This window comes from Amblyomma mixtum, chromosome 2 (assembly GCF_055824585.1).
Source record: "Amblyomma mixtum isolate Tamu chromosome 2, ASM5582458v1, whole genome shotgun sequence".
NCBI lineage: Eukaryota > Metazoa > Arthropoda > Arachnida > Ixodida > Ixodidae > Amblyomma > Amblyomma mixtum.
Genome location: NC_143013.1, coordinates 73,821,956 through 73,841,315, shown reverse-complemented (window position 1 = coordinate 73,841,315; position 19,360 = coordinate 73,821,956). Strand labels below are relative to the sequence as shown.

At 47.5% G+C, this 19,360-nt stretch overlaps 1 protein-coding gene and 1 long non-coding RNA gene across 4 annotated transcripts in view; one reads left to right on the top strand and one right to left on the bottom strand.

Moving 5' to 3' along the window:
* LOC149359748 (uncharacterized) overlaps nucleotides 1-5,278 on the top strand; it is a 45,197-nt gene extending 39,919 nt beyond the window's left edge. For all 3 annotated transcript variants that reach the window (XM_089571876.1, XM_089571877.1, XM_089571875.1), the window contains one exon: nucleotides 4,474-5,278. In XM_089571876.1, coding sequence (XP_089428002.1) covers nucleotides 4,474-4,598 — 125 coding nt within the window. In that variant the 3' untranslated portion in view covers nucleotides 4,599-5,278. The remainder of the gene's footprint in view (nucleotides 1-4,473) is intronic.
* Nucleotides 1-19,360, bottom strand: part of LOC149359747 (uncharacterized) — a 36,706-nt gene that overhangs the window by 13,601 nt on the left and 3,745 nt on the right. Inside the window, exon 2 of the long non-coding RNA XR_016288799.1 lies at nucleotides 68-175. This is a non-coding gene — a long non-coding RNA (uncharacterized LOC149359747). The remainder of the gene's footprint in view (nucleotides 1-67; nucleotides 176-19,360) is intronic.

The window sequence follows — 19,360 nt, the reverse complement described above, 5'->3', positions numbered from 1 at the left end:
GATGGATCCCGTTCTCGAAGTCGTCAGCGAAGTTCTCGCAAATAGACGCCTTTAGCATACTGCGTACCTTGTTACTGCTAGCGGAATACCAGGAGCCCGCCTACTGCCGGTCAGCAGGCGCTGATTGGTCCCGGTGCTGCAGGCGTGCGTGTAGCTGCCGGGTACGTGGCGCCACCTGGCGACGTCAAGGAGATTTGCGCATGCATTGGCTGTGCCTCGGTGATTCGTGGCTTCTCGTGTCCCAGTGTTAGTAGAACCATTGGTTCTAGCAACACTGTTTTGTCCTATGACGTCATCGCGCTTGTACTTGCGAGTTTGGCCTGTGGCGACGATACCTGTATTTTGGTTCTTGCTCTTTTCTGCGTTACAAGAGCTTTGTTGTCAGTACGAGTGGCGTTTTTGTAATCAGGAGCTGGTATTTTGTCGATACAAGCCAACTTCAATTTCTCCTCAGTGTCCCTTTAAGAGACACTGAAGACAAGTTGCAGCTGCCCTAGATTCATGGGTTAGCGTTTCTGAAGGACACGAATGTTGTTTTGACCGGTTAACGGAGCTCTTAGAAGCTAGGGGACCTCGAAAGATGGAAGTTTTGTACTGCCACCATTGGTCGTCTCTATGAGCACACTATGGTTCCATCATGTGATTTTTTTTTTTGCGTATAACAAAAAAAAATGACCATGGGCCTGCTTATTATGGTAACTTCTGCATCGCTGCCTACACATCTGCTGCACAAGGAAGGAGAAAAAGCACAACTAGATGTGGAAATGCAGCATGTCTATGGCTTGTGGTGTCCCCATCAATGTGACGAGTTTGAATCGGAGACACTGGAAGAGAATATTTCACCTTTTAACACCGCGACTTAGAACTGCACCAACCGGCTCTTGCTGTGAAAGCCGTAGCCTTCACCATTGGAGATGACTTTTGCTTCCAACATTGGCATGGCCTCTTCTATTCTTCTGTTGGCGAGCTTTGTGCCAGCACTGTCCCTTAAACGCTTGAACGAATGCTAAGTGCCATGCTTCCAGCAAATTTGCCGTGACAATAATGTCGACACCAGTGACTTTTATGATGGTCATTATAGTACCATATCAACGATCTCCAGGAACAGACATGTATACATTGTTCGGTTTGTGTCCCAGTTTTGTGCCTCATCTTTGTTGTAGCTGTAGCGTGATTACTTGATGCTTTACCAGTTAGCTCTCTTATCAGGGAGGTGTTGCTCTCATTCAGCACAGAAACTGAGATTGTGCACGGAATGAGGAAATCCAAGTCAGAAAAGATTACAGCTGAGTTAGCATACCGTACTTACTCGAGTAGTGTAAGTCGCCGACTTTTTTTTTTTTTTTTTGCCGCGGTGGCTCAGTGGTTATGGTGCTCGGCTGCTGACCCAAAAGACGCGGGTTCGATCCCAGCCGCGGTGGTTGAATTTCTTTGGAGGAGAAATTCTAGGGGCCCGTGTACTGTGCGATGTCAGTGCATGTTAAAGAACTTCAGGTGGTTAAAATTTCCGGAGCCCTTCACTACGTCGTCTCTCATAGCCTGAAGTCGCTTTGGGACGTTAAACCCCATAAAACCAAACCAAACCAAACCTTTTTTTTTTTTAATTTGAAAATTCGAAGTGAGGGTGGGTTGACTTACAATTGAAACCAAAGCGTAGCACCATAAATAAAGGCGAGACAATCAAAGTATTGGGGATGCTACGATGTGATTACAATTTTGTTTGCTATACAGCTCTACCCAGTAGCATTCGGCTGTTCTGTGAGGTTTTTTGGAAGGCTTGTTCTTTTTGACTGTCAACTATGCACTTCGCGCTCAAGGAAGTATCGAACTAGCTGTTTTTTAGCCTTGTATGAGTAGCACTTAACATGCTCGATGCATGCTTTGGAGACTGTTCCTACTGGTGCCACTGAAAACCGCAGGAAAAAGTGGGCGGGGAGCCGGGGTGGGGGGGGGGGGGGTGCTCTCTCATGTCTCTCCAATTAATCCTGTGCTGTGCCAGCCACGGACTCTTAATCTCATCCACCCAAATAACTTTCTGTTGCCCCCTGCTACACTTTCCTTCTCTTATAATCCAGCCTGTTACTCTTAGGATGATCGGTTATCTTGCTTTCGCATTACATGCAGTGCCCAAGCCCATTTCTTCCTCTTGATTTCGACTGTGATGTCATTAACCCGCATTTGTTCCCTGACCCACTTGCTCTCTTCCTTGTCTCTTAATGTTATCCACGACAAAATGCTTCGTAGTTTTGACTTCTTCATCACCGTGCCTAAACTAACTGGTGCAGTAATGCCTCTCGTCTAATTTGGCTTGCTGATGAGTGCACAGTAAGGCACCGCTAGCTTCAAGGTTGGTTTCCAGTAATAGCGAAATTATGAAAGCCAACGCCGACGGAGTGCTTGCCCCTGAGCATGTTGGGAGTTCTGAACTTTGATCTTTTTCCATCAAGTTCACGTTTCCATTTTGGGCCCTTCAAGCAGTGGGTGAAGCTTAGTTCCCACTTGACGGGCTGGAATTTGCATCTGGGCTTTGTCCCACCTCATTCATTCGTCAACAAAGTGCTGAAAAATGCAGCAGTCAAAAGCCGAGTTTGTGGATGAGGCCACCGTGCTGTTGTCTATGTGCAGGAGGAGTTGACTGTTGACTGTTATGGGTGATTGTGTTTATAGTGATGTGCAGTCAGTTTGATCTACAGTCAGGGTTACTGCTGCCTGATGCAGTGAAAAAATCTGACACAGAAGTTGCAGAATCATGTGAAGCGGGAATTTTTCAAGCATGTGCCATTCCTACAGTTGACGTTGTCTGCAAGCGCACTACGCCAGAACCTCAACTTCAAGGGCGTGCCAGAAATTGCAGTCTTGCGGGTAATTTACAGAGTATGCAAGAAACTAAAGTACAGTGTCTAAACAACCCATTTGATGGTGCAACAACTCCTCAGCAGCCGCAGTAACACTGAATTCGTGCTTTGAATCCGTCAATCACCGCACCGGTGATCGATGCATAGTGGCGTGGCAACTTTAGAGCTAATGTTGCCATTGCCAAAAAATAAGATATGAGATACTGTAGCAATGTCTTCTGGGCCAGTGCAGCATCACAGGAAACTGCTGTGCAAATCAAGCTATCCAATCTGCCCACAACAACAGCTTATGTGCATCCATCCTGATTTTGAAAATTGGGCAGGCTTTGCACGCTTGTGTGTGTAAACTCTTGCTGGTTTCATGGAACTCAGATGAATTTGCCCATTCGCACTGACGTTCCCATCTTCTGCCTGGCCTACAACAGCATGAAGCAGCCTCTCTGTGTTGTCTGTGGATCAGGGTTGCATTTACTCTTCATCAGGATGGCTGGCTGCACTGCCCGTGTCTGTGACGGAAACAGCGTCAAATGAAACACTAACAAGAGAATACTGGAGCGGTTGATTTTCGCATTGAAGGTACAGAGACCACTCTTTGGAAGTGTTAGTAATTGAGGCCACGCTGGCATTTCCTGTCCAGCCACTAATGTTTGTTCTTGTTTGTGGTCGCGTTTCAGTTGTTTTGGTCGTGTTTCATTTGACGCTGATGGTATATTGCGCATTCCCCATGTTAAATGCACGGAAGGACAATTGCTGTGCTGTGCACTTAAGTGTCCTTGATGCTTGCCTCGAATTTGGGCCTTAGAGATAGCCCGCTGTGACTTTCTTTGCACTGCTCTGTGTCTTTCGAGGATGTCGCCCTCCTGCAGGAGGTGGTTAGAGAACTGTGCACTGCTCATGTCCGTCATTGACTTGCTTCAACTGTCTCTCTAATCTTCCCCTTTAGCCGCTATCTTTCCCTCCCCCGACTACAGCATAGCCAATCGGTGTCCTCCATTCAGTAACCTCTGCACATATTTTTTTCTCACTTACTTTGTGGCTCATATAGTTAAGAGATGGAGTACTAAGTGTCTTGTTGGTATCTCGACGACAATGTTGTAACTGCGAAACATTCTGTCCCCTGTGTTCATTCCTTGCATCTAAGAGCTCCACTGCTTTTCTTCACCCTTGGCCTTGCCACAACTGTGCAGTGCAGAATGTGTGGCAGTAATGCTAGCACGCATGAGCATTGCGGTCACTCTGTGCAAACCAGTGTGAAATGTCTGCATTGCCACTTTTATAAATGCTTTCCTTTGAGCAATTTTTTTCTTTCTTTATTTGGACATATTTCTGATTCTCTCAGGGCTCAAGTTACTGAGGCTGCATCGCTTAACAAAAATGTTAACTTGGTGTTGTCAATCGTTATGCTTTTGTGAGTGTGAGTAATGTCCAAAAAAATCGATAAATGAGTTGTGTGTGTGTCTAAACTCTCAGTCACGGCTGTACAGTGACACTAAAGAATGTGTGACAGTGCCACAAAACACCTACAAGTTGCCACACCATAAATGGTCAGTGTTTATATACACAGTTGTGTTTAAAGGCTCGTTTTGTGAAACTTATGGACGGCTCTTTTCATTTTCAGCTTTACTGTCAAAAAAGGAAAAGTTCTTTGCGAAGTGGGAAGGAACCCGAGAAGTCCTGAAAAAGGACACGAACGACAAGCAAGGAGCTTCGACAGCAGAACCGGCCCCGCAAGAAAATGTGTGAAAAAAAGAAAAAAAGAAATGGGAAGGGAGGGGGGTCTTTTATCTGTGATATTGTGTTAGAAGGTGCTTTTAATCTTCTGTAGACCCAGTTTTTACATTCTTCTTAAGGTTGTAGTTCAGAACCTTTTTTTTTTTTTTACCATAGGAGCGATCCTCAGGAGTACATGACGTTTCAAAGGCAGGACTACATCCACAAGATGATTATTTCTTTTTTTTTCTGGTTCAGAATGTTTTACTGTGATGGCAGGGATGTCAAATAGTGCATAAGGTGCTTCAAAGGCAGGACTGTGTTCGTGGAATTTTTTTTTTTCGTTTGGGTTATATTCAGAATGTTTTTTTTTTGTGTGTGTGTGTCGAGCAGTACATAAGACACGTCAAAGATACTAGATAAAAAAAAGAACATTCTTTTATCTGTTATATAGCATCGTAAAGTGCGATTTATCTTTTGCTGGGTGGTCTGTGTTTCCTGGTTTAATTTAAATAATCTTTCTTAAAATATGGGGATGTTTAATAGTACACAAGGGAAGCTGAAAAGGCAAGCCCGCACAAAAAGTAGGTGCTTGTAAGAAGCAGGAGGACTGGGCACTTCTTTTTGTCTGTGATATAATATTGTTAGATGTAATGTTTTGTGCACTGCCAAATTTGGCAGCATATTGTTGCATTAAATTTGTTACTTGTTTATTGTGTTTACTTTTATTCTATCAAATACTCATTTTTATGGCAGTAATACACAACATTCGATATGTTCAGCTACTCATTGATGATATACAACCATATGTCACTTGTTTCATAATTGTGGGTCACACACAGCTTCAATAGTGTACAGTCTTTGTCAAAAGTTTAGAGCCCAGGGGGTTCGCTTCTAAGCCTCGCAGTGGGACTCCTGTAGCATTCGTGGTAGTCCTACCCATTGGAGGAGGCAGGACCAGAAGTATTCTTACCTTCAGCAAATTTGGAGCGCTGGAGATGCATTACGAACCGGACAGTGTGCTTCAGAAGCGAACCCTCTGGGCTCCAAACTTTTGACAAAGGCTGTACATCAGAGCAGGTGACGATAAGTGGATTAGTTCAGCGCCCCTAAAACAAAACCGCTTTTGCCACATGAGCCTTTACTGCAATATTTATGCCGTCCTTACTGTTTGGAAAGAGAGTGAACGAACACAGAGCTTTTACCTGGCATTTGTGTAGTTGCTGTGCAAGACAGCTTCATGCAGGCTGGCGGGGGGGGGGGGGGGGGGGTTGGGGGGTGGGCATTCGAAGCGCATTATGCTTCGCATTTTCATATCTGAACTAATCGCTCGCCGCGCTGCTGTTTCAATGATGCTTCGCGCCCTATCAAGGGAGAGTTGCACGTGACAGTGATGAACCTAATGTGGCTGGCAAAGAATCCATGTGACCAGGCTTGTGCAGTTTCCTAGCTTATTGCAGCCCTGTTCTCGATAAAAAAAAAGACAGATGAAAATGTTGCGGAACTAACGTCTCAGCAACACAGGACGTGGTATTGCCCTTTAATTTCACTTTAAAGGGGTGGGTTGGTCTCAAAAAATTTATGAAGTCGCAATGCTAAAATCTTCAGGGAACATGTACTTTTGTGTGCTGACCCTAGATATATGAAACAAGTCCTTGTGGACTTGTGTCATGCAAGTTTTTTGCCGAGAATTTCAAAGAAATTTTGCAGCAGGAAACTTGCTGAAATGCACGTCATTGGTTTGTCTTAACATCAGGGAGTGCAATAAGGGCGAAATTATAATACCTATCATAAAAGTTGAGTTCGGGGGTTTTGAAGTTGAGACTTCAGAAATGGCAAGATAAGTTTGTGCACTCGAAAACACATTCCCTTAAAGTATCATAGTAGTGGCTGTGATATTGTGATGAAAAATTGGACGGGTCCGCCTTAAGGGTATGCCGCGATAGCTTAATGGGTTTATGCCCTGTATACTAAATTGGTCATTGTCTACATTCATATGTCCCTGAAAGTCTTCATACCACTCTTGGAGCAGTGCCTCTTTAACGTCTCTAACGTGCACTGACAGATCCCAGGCATTTAGCGGAGTCCTCCGGCCGCGCGCTCCACTCGACGGCACAGGGTGCTCACGTAATAGTAATTGGCACTTGGCCCCCCCTACCCCGAAGCAGTGACATACATATTGCGAGGCTTATGTGCTTACCTCTTGGTCGCCCTGCAGGCTGCTCGCACATCAGAAGTGGTTTGCAGCTGCTGTGGACACCGGACTTCGTCTCTCGGACGTTGTAGAAACATCCATCGCTGTGAAACAGCTGGGCCATTGGCGTGCCCCGAAGGCAGTTTTCCGGGTGTTTCAGCGAATACTTTCAAAAATTTAAAAAAACAGGCTTTTTGGGGTAGAAATATGGCTTTCGCGGCATAGGATTTCTAGTTTTGGCGGACACCAGAAAACTGGCGAGTCGTCTTAATAAGTAGTAGGCTGGTTAACAAATTTTTAATAAACTTTTTAACTAGTAGAGATGGGCACCTAGTAGACACACACACACACATGCACGCACACACGCCACGCGCGCGCGCGCACGCACGCACGCACGCACGCACGCGCGCGCACACGCACGCACGCACACACCCACTCTCTCTCTCTCTCTCTGCGCCATTTCCTTTCCTCAAAAACCAATTTTATTTTTTAAATTTCGGAGGCCCGTGTACTGTGCCATGTCAGTGCACGTTTAAGAACCCCTGGTGGTAGTCGAAATTTCCGGAGCCCTCTCGCTTTGGAACGTTAGGCTCCCATAAATCATATTTTTCTGAAATTACTTTTGCTAAAGAAGCCGTTGTCCTGGTTTCAGCACTCGCTGTAGTTGTCTAGAAGAAGATAATGGCGCGTACCCACTGCAGGGGATTGGCCAAGAGAGACGGCGACTGAGAGGTACTCAGAACGTTTTTTTTTAAAAAGAAGGAATGCAGATTTGGTTATTTAAATGATGAAAAAATGGAACACTCTGATAATGGTGACTGAAAGTGGGAATGGGACTAAACGTGGGGCTAAATGGGGCCGCGGTGGCTCAGTGGTTAGGCGCTCGGCTATTGAGCCGGAGTTTCAGGGTTCGAGCACCATAACCATTGAGCCACCGCGACGGCTGGTAGGAAATATACCAGGTGTAGCGAAGGATGCTGTAAATCGCAACATTAGTGCAAAATTCTTCAGGTACATGGCTCTGCTTGTGTCATAAGGGTGTTTGGTCTTTTCCACGTTTGCTGAACACATCGCTGATACTTGAAGCTCCCGCAGCTATCGCTCTTAAGTCGAGCACTGAGGCAGCGTTGGCGCAAAATTTCTTTTTCAAGCTATGCGGTGGAAAAACAATTTCGCTCACTCCTTCATTTCACTTCTACACACTGCCTGCTAACCTTTATTTCCGCTGCCCCAGCTCAGGTGCTTCCAGCAGCGATGGCATATGCCGGGGGTAGCAAAAATATTTTCCTTCCATTTATCATGTGTTATTAGAACCACTACTACTGCTACTGTACAAAATGTAATCGAGGTGAAATAATTCAGCTCTTGCTAAAAATTTCGTGTTTATTTCTTTGTTACATACTTAGCTTTTAAATGAAAACACACGAAGGCCATTTCTCGCTTCCACTCATGCGTGTGATGCTGTGACATAGCCGCGAGTCCGAAAGAAGCATCTCTGGCGAGAACATGTCTTGCTGCTCCCATTGTATCTGTTCAGTTATAACGGCTACCACGTGTGGAGAAACAAGTGCACCCGAAAGCATTTATAACGAATTTGGGATGGGGTCCGAAGTTGCTGAATTACGGCCGTTTTAGTTAATGAAAATAAATTGCTTTTGAGGTAAGGGAAGGCACAAAAGTTGTCTCACTCCTCTGTGGACACTTCAACCGCTCTGTGAGAAAGAAGCCAGAGGGAGTGAAAGAAGGAAGAGAGAAAGGCGCTGTATAGCAGTGCTGCGGGTTAATTTCTACCACTCAAGGTTATTTAAATTGCGCTCTGACATAGCATAGCACACGGGGTGCGTTTTGCATTGCGCCTCCATCGAAACACTGCCGAAAGTCAATTACGCGTTCTCAGACTCTGCAGCCTATCGCCCTAGCCTCCGCGGTGGATCCATCGTTTAGTTAAGCGGCCGGATGGCCTTGAACAATGCGGCAGTCAAACTGTACTTGAAACGGGCGAAGCGAGGCCGATCCCTGCTCTGAACTCTGGGGTGGAACGCGTGAAATGAAATTCGAATGACTTTTGATAGTGAAAAGCATCCTAGTTACGGTCGAGCAGTTTTTCACACCGATTAGAGGCGTATAACGAAGCGGGAAACTGATAGTTATTGTTTCGGGAAGGAAACAGAGGCTAGTTCACATTCATTTGTCATAAAATTTTACTTTATAAGTACGAGGTGTCGGAGACAAGCAATTTTTCCAAAGCGTTTTCATACATAGTCACGATTCCTTCTTTATAGTCATTTTTCGGTCAAAAACTATTTCATTATAACACGGCCTAACAGCGTGTAATTTTATTTGCCACAATATTGGACTCACTGCAGGTAGCCCCGCCGAAGCTGGCTTCTTTGCCAGTAGAGTCAATATGTGGGAAAGCCATCTAGCAGACGCTCAAGTGACGGGTTTGTGGGCTCCGCTTGGAATGATAGGAATGTTTCGTGGCTGTGCGCTACCTCAGGAGTTTTTTAAGGGGGTGCTCGCACACCTTTCAGTGCACTATTACCTCGGTCAAGAATATGAAGGCACGGTCGTTATTCAGAAGGAAGAATGAGTGGCTCTTGACGGTTGATCATGGGTGGGCTTATGGGTCAGCCACCCCCCCCACCCTCTCCCGTTTTCTCAGCAGTGGTCAGCCAGCTCACCCCCCACGCCGGCTAGAAGAAATTACCTTGGGCCCCTCCTGAAAAAAATTCCTCTCTCAGTGCCTGCTCGTGGGTTTATAAGATGGGAGGGGCGTCTCATTTGAACCATATATCCATATACTGCGCTTTTTTCTTCGAATAAATAGTTTCAGGTCTGTTTGCCTATGTGAAATTTCTTGTTGAGAGGGGGGGGGGGGGGGGGGGGGGGCATTTTCCTCGGACACCCCCCCCCCCCCCCCCCTCCCAACATCAGCATCTGTCGGCCGTTCCAAACCGTTGATGATTTCAGCCTCTGTTGACCATAATTTATTAAATGAGCATTGACACCAAATTTTCGGTTGCATGCTTTCTTCGTTGTAATGATAAATAACACATTACATGAACCGTCTCGTTGTATTCCTCTACGGCAGCTAAATAAGTTGTAATCGAATTTCATCTCTCACCTGCTTCGGTGTCAAACGCCGAGCGATGGATATCACGTCAAAGGTCAGTATAGGTAAAGTACGTGAGTCATGAAGTGAACTTTGGTTGGTTGGTTTATGAGGTTTAACATCCCAAAGCAACTGAGGCTATGAGGGACGCCATAGTGAAAGCTCCGGAAATTTCAACCACCTCTGGATCTTTAACGTGCCCTGACATCGCACAGTACACGAGCCTGTAGAGAATTTCGCCTTCACTGAAATTCGGCCGCCGCGGCCGTGATCCAACCCGCGTCTTTCGGGTCAGCAGCCGAGCGGCGTAACCACTGAGCCACCGGGGCGGGGCAATTACTTCATTTCATTTACACTCAATTCACAATTTTGGCAAATTAATTCACAATTAACCCATTTGATTCACACTTAATTCATTATATTCGAAATCGATTGGTTTAATTCAAATTCACAATTGATTTACTCTAATTCACCTTTAATTCATCCAAAGATAACATTAAGTCACATTATACCAATATTAATCCACCTTAATTTGTAACTAATTCACCTTAATTCACTCTAGTGCACCTTAATTCATCTTCATTTACTACTGGCGTTTCTTGTTATTATTGATTAGATTTCAATTAACTCCAAAGCCACCATCGTTCCAGCTCGGTGTTCATTTCGGACATTCAGATTTCGAGCCGCGCGTTGGCTCCGCCCACCTTTCCGGTCACTTGGGCCAATCACGTGGTAGGTCACGGGGGGGCGACACGTGGTACGACACTTCCGGCGATTCTGATTTCGCGCCACTCTCGCCGCAATCAGGCCCACTTTTGGTCGCTTTTTTTGGCTGTAATTAATTAACTATGATCTGATTAGAACCAAATTTTTTTCCCGGCATCCTTAACCCCCCCCCCCCCCCCCCCCTCCCATTATAACCACATTTTAGACGATATCTCTTTATAGTTCCCCGCAACTGCAGCCGACACGTTTTGCGGACACGTTTCGGAAAGCCAACCTCCTGACCCTCAGCAGCCATCGCCTGAGCCTTGGAGATGACGTAATCTTCGCGAAAAGGTTGGTTGGTTTATGGGGTTTAGCGTCCCAAAGCGACTAAGGCTATGAGGGACGCCGTAGTGGAGGGCTCCGGAAATTTCGACCACCTGGGGTTCTTTAACGTGCACTGACATCGCACAGTACACGGGCCTCTAGAATTTCGCCTCCATCGAAATTAGGCCGCCGCGGCCGGGATCGAATCCGCGTCTTTCAGATCAGCAGTCGAGCACCATAACCACTGAGCCACCGCGGTGGCACTTCGCGAAAAGCATTACATTAAATAGGCGTGGAGGTCAGGCGTAGCCGGCGTAATTGCGTCATCTGCATATTGCGCGCGCGCTTTTCAATGATGGATGGAAAACTTTATTTTGCAAGTAAGTTTGTACCCTTCAAGGTCTCAGGGCCTCCGCGCGACCCTCATATTACACGCATGTGTCCAGGCCACGTAGGGCCTTGGCACCAGCACCCCGGTTCAGAGCGCGAATTTACGAGAAACACAAGGAGTACGAGAAAACTCGTTTGCTTACAGTTGCTCTTTTCGTGACTATCTGTAGCTCCGCAAAGACCTCACGATGTTTGCGCTACACGGGGCGTTTCCGACTGCCCGCAGCCACTGGGAGGTCCAGTGCTCGCTTTGCTGCCTTTCTGATGGTAGCGCATTGACGCCATCATCAGGAAGGCAACAAAGCGAGCACTGGACCTCCCGGTGGCTACCTCCAACGCCAAACTGAAGGCGTTGGGAGTGGTAAACTCCTACCAGGAGTTGCGGGAGGCCCACCTCGTGAACCAATATACGCGGCTATCGCAGACGGTTCCTGGGCGCCGCCTGCTAAACCGCTTACACATCCAACACACATGCATACCAGAGGGGACGGAGAACATCCCGGTGCTGTGGCGCAACATGCTCTGGGTCGCTCCGCTCCCGCGTAACGTGGACATAGCTTCACATGAAGGCAGACGACAAGCGCGGGTTTGCACGCTTGAGAGGCAATATGGATATAAAGAGGGCGTCTACTACGTGGACATCACAGGGCCGTCGCCCGCGGGATTCTTCACGGCTGCCGTAGTCCATCGGGGAATGAATGTCGATGGGCTATCTTTTCGGGCCCCAAATTCAACACGAGCGGAGGAAGTCGCAATAGCTCTCGCTGCCGCCGATCCAAAATCGAGAACGGTTATCACAGACTCTCGCCGGGCCTGTGAACATTATCTTGCAGGCGAAATATCACCTCTTGCCTCCCAAATTATAAGACGCGCTCCCGCCGATCCAACTCGCACAAAAGTGATCTGGGCTCCTGGCCACCAGGGTCTACGAGGCAATGAGGCCGCCGATGCGGCCGCCCGAACGCTCACACACCGGGCTCCTCATCCTAGCTCTCCTGGCTCAGAAGCTCATAAACCGCTTCTGCGGTTCCGCGAAATCCTAATTCATTATTGCGACAGCCACCGTCTCCACCCGGCACCTGCCAAAGGGCTGAGTAAGGCGGAGGAGCGAACTCTGCGGCGCCTGCAGACAGGAACTCTTCTCTGTCCTGCCATAGCAAAACACTTCGATCCGAACACAGATGGGCGCTGCCCGCACTGTGGAGAGATCTGCGATATCTTTCACATGGTGTGGGCATGTACTAAGAATCCTCACCTTCCCTCTTCCCCCACCTCCACCCGAGAGGCATGGGAGACTGCCCTCCTCAACTGCTCCACACTGAAGTCTCAAAGGGCTCTAGTAAAGCGGGCGCGAGACGGGGCCTCGTCGTGCGGTGTCCCGGACTAAGGATACTGACCATGCAGCAGGGTTTTTTTTTTTGACCCTCAAACTCTCTTTGAATATTAAAGTTGTTCACCACCACCACCACCGCCATCACTTCTGACGGGACCGTGGCGTCAATTTTTCTTTGTGAAACTAGCCACTGGCATTCGAGAGAGAGAGAGAGAAAACTTTATTGTACAAGGAATTCGGGGCACGCCCCAGGGTCCCCGCACGACCCCACTGCACTCAAGTGTTTATGTTCCTAAGGTACATAACACTGGCAGCCCGGCCGGTGGCGATGGTCTGCACGGCCGGGTCCTCCGAGCGCAGCAGGGTCTCCCAGTCCTCCCAGGTCTCGAGGTTCTCTAGGTTCCGCGGGGGAGGGTCCGCCGGGCAAAGGGAAATGATGTGGAGGGAAGAGGCGAAGGGTTCTGGGCATAGGGCGCATGCCGGAGTGGGGAAGGAGGGATGATAGTGGGCTAGGGTAAGGGGTGAGGGAAGAGAGTGTGTCTGTAGTCTGTGCCAAAGCGTTGCTTGTTTGTTATCTAAGGAGGGGTGGGGCGGGGGGGTAGAGCTGGCGTGAGGCTCTGTAGGCCTGCGTCAGCTCGCTGAATGAGTGCATGCGCTCCTTCGTGAATCCCCGATCCGAGGCCACCTGAGCCCGGTTTAAAGAACCTCGGTCTAAAAGGTTGGCGGCCTCGTTTCCGGGATTCCCGGAGTGCGCGGGCACCCATATCAGCTCCACTTGGCGGGGCGGGGGTGCATCGGGCGAGTCCAGTATGCCAAAAGCAGGGACATGGACTCGGCCTCGAGCAAAATTTAGAATCGCAGTTTAAGAATCCTTTAAAATGTACAGGGCTTCCGTGCGGGTGATAGCAAGTGCAATGGCGGCTTCCTCTGCAGCTTCTGGGGAGGTGTCTGGAGGGAGAGGTATAGTGTGAGGAGGGCGGATAAAGAGGAGTCCACCACAGCTGCTGTCGCTTCATCACGTTGCGCGCTCGACAGACAGGGGAGAATTGATTTTTGAGGAAAGTAAATGAAGCAGTGATTGTCTCACATATCTCTCTCGGTAGTGGAGCATTAGTGGCCGCCTTCCCAAAGCAAAGCAACAAACAGTAATAGGCTAAATTCTCTCTAAATACTTCCTGTACTCAACTTCAGGACTGCAATTGATTTGGGCCTTGGTAGCAGTGTTGCCAGATAACGAAGACGCTTCGACACTGTCGAAAGCGTTGATAGCTGAACAGAGCCTAAATGTATCTGAAATGCCACCTGTTAGTATCTCAGTCGAAGGAATATGTAAACTTATTGAAGATTTAAAGGTATCAAGTGCTCCTGGGCCCGACAACATTTCTGCGAAAATTCTTAAAGATACCAAAGTAATATCCAGCCATTTCCTGCAAATCATTTTTACGCAATCTATTTCTAGTGGCCAAATCCCGTCTGAGTGGAAGATTAGCCGAGTCGTGCCTTGCTTTAAGGCAGGAAACCGCTCTGATCCATCAAATTATCGTCCCATCTCGCTAACATGCACTGCGTGTAAACTACTCGAACATATTATTTACTCCCAAGTAGCTTATCACCTCGATAGAAATTCTTATTTCTTTCCAAACCAACACGGATTCCGTTCTGGCTACTCATGTGAAACTCAACTTTTCGAATTTACGTCTGACCTCCACCTAAACCCTGACTCCTTGTTTCAAACAGATATTATCTACCTCGATTTTTCGAAAGCTTTCGACCGAGTTCCTCACCAGCGCCTCTTGGCTAAACTTTCCTCCCTTTCACTGCACCCGCTGATATTATCATGGATTCGCAGTTTCCTAACTAATCGTTCGCAATACCCCGTCATCGACAACCATCCTTCTACCGTCACTAAAGTCACCTCTGGAGTGCCTCAGGGCTCATTTCTGGGGCCGCTCCTGTTTCTTGTCTTTATCAATGACCTTCCTGTTGGCATTTCATCATCAATCCGTTTGTTCGCAGATGATTGCGTTCTTTACCGCCGTGTTAGCACTACGCACGACCAGTCATTGCTACAGGACGACCTGAACTTGATACAAAGTTGGTGCTCGACCTGGCTCATGAAACTGAACGAAACTAAATGCAAGTTTATGCACGTGTCCCGTAAACGATCTAACCTGCACTTTTCATACACGCTAAACAGAACCGCGCTATCTGAAGTTGAATCCTACAGATACCTCGGCATAGAAATAACAAGTGATCTTAACTGGTCGAAGCACATTACGTCCCTTGCTGCTAGCGTTTCTAAATCACTAGGATTCATCAGACGATCGCTCACATTTTCTCCCCCTAAGGTTAGACTAATCGCATACGAAACTTTCATCCGCACTAAACTTGAATATGCATCGAGCATTTGGAATCCTCATCAAGAGTATTTAACACATAAGTTAGAGGCCATTCAAAATCGAGCTGCTCGGTTTATAACATCAAATTATGATTCTTGGTCGAGTGTTACTAATATCAAATCCTCCGTTGGTTTACCTTCCTTGGCATCCCGTCGTAAGATAGCAAGACTCTGTCTATTTCATAAACTTTATTGTAATTTTCCCCAACTGCGTGAGAGCCTAATTATGCCCCCTTTAAGATCATCGCGACGTTTGTTTAATTGCCGTAGTATTCAACGCATTCATGGTTCAACCAATGCGTTCAATTCCTCGTTCTTGCCAGCTGCCATAGCCGAGTGGAATGTCCTTCCAGACAGTGTTGTGAATGAAGTTATTTCCCTAAAATTTAAACAGATGTTAATTGATTTATTCCCCAAATAATTCCTTTTGAAGTCCCTTTTTCTTTTTTTCTTTTTCTTTTCTTTCTTCCTTTCTTTTTCTTTTGTTTACCTACTTACTTGCTTGTTTTTCTTTTGAAGTGTTTACAGTTGTATCTACATGTGTCTAAGTTTATGTTCCAACTTTGTTCTTTGTGACATGATTACTGTTGACCCCCCCCCCCCCCCCCTTATGTAATGCCCCCTGGGGCCCTTAAGGGTAACTAAATGATGATGATGATGATTTTGCAGTAGTAAATTCATGTCAATCGCTTGCATGTTTTAAGAGAATTTTATTAAAGATCCCAGGTGGTCGAAATTATTCCGGAGACCTCCACGGCGGCACCTCTTTCTCTCTTCCTTCTTTCACTCCTACCTTCCTTCCTCTCTTACGGCGCGGTTCAGGTGTCCGCCGATATATGTGAGACAGCTACAGCGCCATTTCCTTTCCTCAAAAAAATCTCTTCCTCTCCCGTAACCGAGAGTAGAGTAAGCATGAAATGTTTACGGGCCTAATGTCCTCTCGGTGGACACCCGAACCGCACCGTACAGGAAGGGAGGAACGCCACCACCCGTTCAGCGCGATGCCTTGCCATTTGAACGCAAGGTTTTTTGAGGAAAGGAAATGGCGCAGTAATTCTCTGCCATCTCGGTGGACACCCGAACCGCACCGTAATGGAAGGGAGGAACGCCACCACCCGTTCGGCGCGATGCCTTGCCCTTTGAACGCAGCGCTTATCCCCCGGGCCCCTGTGCGCCTGCGCGGCTTTGCTTCGATGCGCGAAGCCCCTAAGAGATCACGTATGACAACGAAGTGTATCGTGGCATTTATGTGCTTTTTGCACGCGTTATTACAAATCGGAAATTATAATTCCATGCATTATCAAACGCACAGCGACTGATATCTTGATAAACATTGAGAAGGCACTGGCAGCAGTTATTTTTTGTGACTCCTTTGGAGACCAACCGGCGCTTGCATGCCGGTCGCGTAGGAGGGCTTACAGAGTCTCGTTAAATCTCAAGTCTCATACGGTGCCCGGATGTTCTCGTTTCAGTGCCCGGATTAGTGGATTTCAATGCCCGGATGAGTGGATTTCAGTGCCCGGATGATGGCTCTCGGTCTCGGCGTGACGTCACCACACTGCCGACAACGGGGGCTAAAAGCATTTCATGCTTAAAAAAACCAATTTATTGAACCGTTGTCCGAAAAAGGACAACCGTTCCTCGATTGGACGAAGTTACTGTTCGGCGACTGATGTCTTTCCAAACATTACATTTGCGGAAGAGATCGCCATTGCACTGGCCGCCGCAGATCCAGAGTCCCGAGTCATTATTACGGACTCCAGGGGCGCCTGCCGCAATATTGAGCAAGGGTATATTCCAGACCGTGCTTTCAAAATTCTCCACGCATGCGAATACACAGGGTTTCCGACCCATCGTACCATCGTGTGGGCTCCGGCTCATGCGGGTCTTGAGGGGAACGAGGCAGCCGACGCTGCCGCCCGCGCGCTTACTCACCGGGCGTCGCCTCATCCGCAGTCTGATCCGGAATTCAATTTCAATCCGGCCATCACCTTTAAAGAGATCACCTCTCTTTATCAAAATTTTCATGGACTCTATCCCCCTCCCTGTAAAGGCCTCACCAGGGTGGAGGAGCGCTGGCTTCTCCGCCTCTATACCAATACTGTACTGTGCCCAGCAGTACTTAAGCACTTCAATTCTTCTTTCTCGGGCGCGTGCCCACACTGTGAGGAGTTTTCGGACACCTACCACATGGTGTGGGCATGCCCTTCCAATCCTGCCTACCCACCCCACCTCCACCCCACTCGAGAGGACTGGGAAGCTGCCCTGCGCGGCTGCTCCGAACTCCATGCCCAACAGGCATTGGCAGCTAGAGCCCGGGCCGCTGCGGAAGCTACAGGGATCCCGGACTAGGGATCCCTCCTAGTGTTTGTAAGGGGCGGGCCCTTCCGGCTCGCCCCATCGACCTCTCACTGTAAATAGGAATAAAAGTTTTCCTCCTCCTCCTCCTCCCGATACTCAATGATACAGGACGGCGACTATTGTCACTCGACACAACAAGGTACAGAACGGCGACTATCGCCCGGCACACACAAATGTTACGGAATGGTGCCTAATCATTTTGATGTGGTACAGTGCTATACACTCTAATTAAGACCAATTCCTTCTCCAGTATACAATGTCATATGAAACACAGAAAGATGCGTCAGTGGGGTGTTTAGATTGTTTCCAGATATTCGGGTTGTATTTGTCAAGTTGTTCATTGGAGCTGCGCACTCAATTGTGTTTCACTGATCTCCATACGTTTTTAACTGTACTATCTTAAGGAAAGTAGTGCAAATGCAAAATATCTGCACTGCATTGACGAAGATGGCGCGGCGGCAGCAGAAGCCGAACGCCGTTCTTCAAAGAGGGAGACTTTCCGGGGTTAGCAGACGCGAGAACCACCGACCACGGTGGCGACAACGCCTGGGTTCGAGGGAACGCTCATGGCGCTTCCGCATCTAAACAGAAGATCAAGCAGTCCAAGAAGGTGAGTCAGTCTAGGCGCGAGTCTCCAGTCTATCCCACTGCTCTAGACTATTCGATACAGGCTAGATTCGAAGCTCTAGAAAAAACAAACAGGGAACTTAGAGAGGAAAATGAACGACTAAAAAGGAGGCTCTCGTTTATAGAACAGCGACAACAAAGAGAAGAAAATGATACAAACCGAGGAAAAGTACACGGAGTACAATCGCCCACGACGAAAACAAGCACGCAGGGGCCAGCAGCCGTACAACCGCAAGTAAGGGAAGAAATAGATGCTACTATACCACTACACCAAATACAGGAGCAACAGAAAACAGTCTTGACGACGCTGGAACAAATCATGAGCAGACTGAACGCGACCGATCAGAGATTGGCAGAACTGTTCAGGAGACAAAACAAGAGAGCACCGGAACAGGTCGACCTAAACGAAAGCGCGAAGATCTTCGCGGCGCAGCAGTAGTGTCACGTCATGGCTAACGCAGAAGAAAAATTTACAATATGGCAATGGAACTGTAGAAGATTTCGAAAAAAAAAACCGATTTCAACATACATGTAATGCAGCATAAACACCCTCCCACTGTAATAGCGCTGCAAGAAAACTAACACTTCGCCGAAGATAGTCGGCTACGACACCATAGTAGATAAAAGATTTAAAAAAGTGGCCATTTTATGTCAGAAAGGGGTCACTACGCACAAGCACACGACACCAGAAGAAGATATAGAACACCTTTTAATAGAGGTAATACCTAAGAAGCGCGGGGAGAAGAGCCTATTCGTACTTAACATATATTCACCACCGCGCAAGAAGAGACATGACTTCAGAGAAATCATTAGAGCGGTGATCGGCCCGGTAAAACAAAACCACCTTGTGATTGTAGGAGATTTCAATGCTCCGCACAAAGAGTGGGGCTACAAGATGAATACAAAGAAAGGAAAAACCATCCTAGATGGAGTGGACACGCACGGGCTGGAAATCGTTACCGATAGCAGATACCCTATTAGGGTCGGAAACAGCGTTTCAAGAGACACTAGCCCTGATTTGACCATCATAGGAAATATCCTAGACTACGAATGGTCTAACACCGGGGAGCAGTTCGGAAGTGACCACTACGTAATTCAAACGCAAATTAAACTTACAAGGTTCAGCACAATCCAGAGAAAGACAAAAATCACAGATTGGAAAAAATTCCGTGAACAGTTGGAGAATGAAGCCGGAAGAACTGCGATAACGGACATCGAAAAGTGGACCAAACGACTACGGGAGGTCCACAGAGACAATACTACGGAGCTAGAGGTCACCGATGAATTTTCACGTGCGGATAAACGATTGCTACATCTTTGGGAGGCTCGTAGGGGACTGACGAAA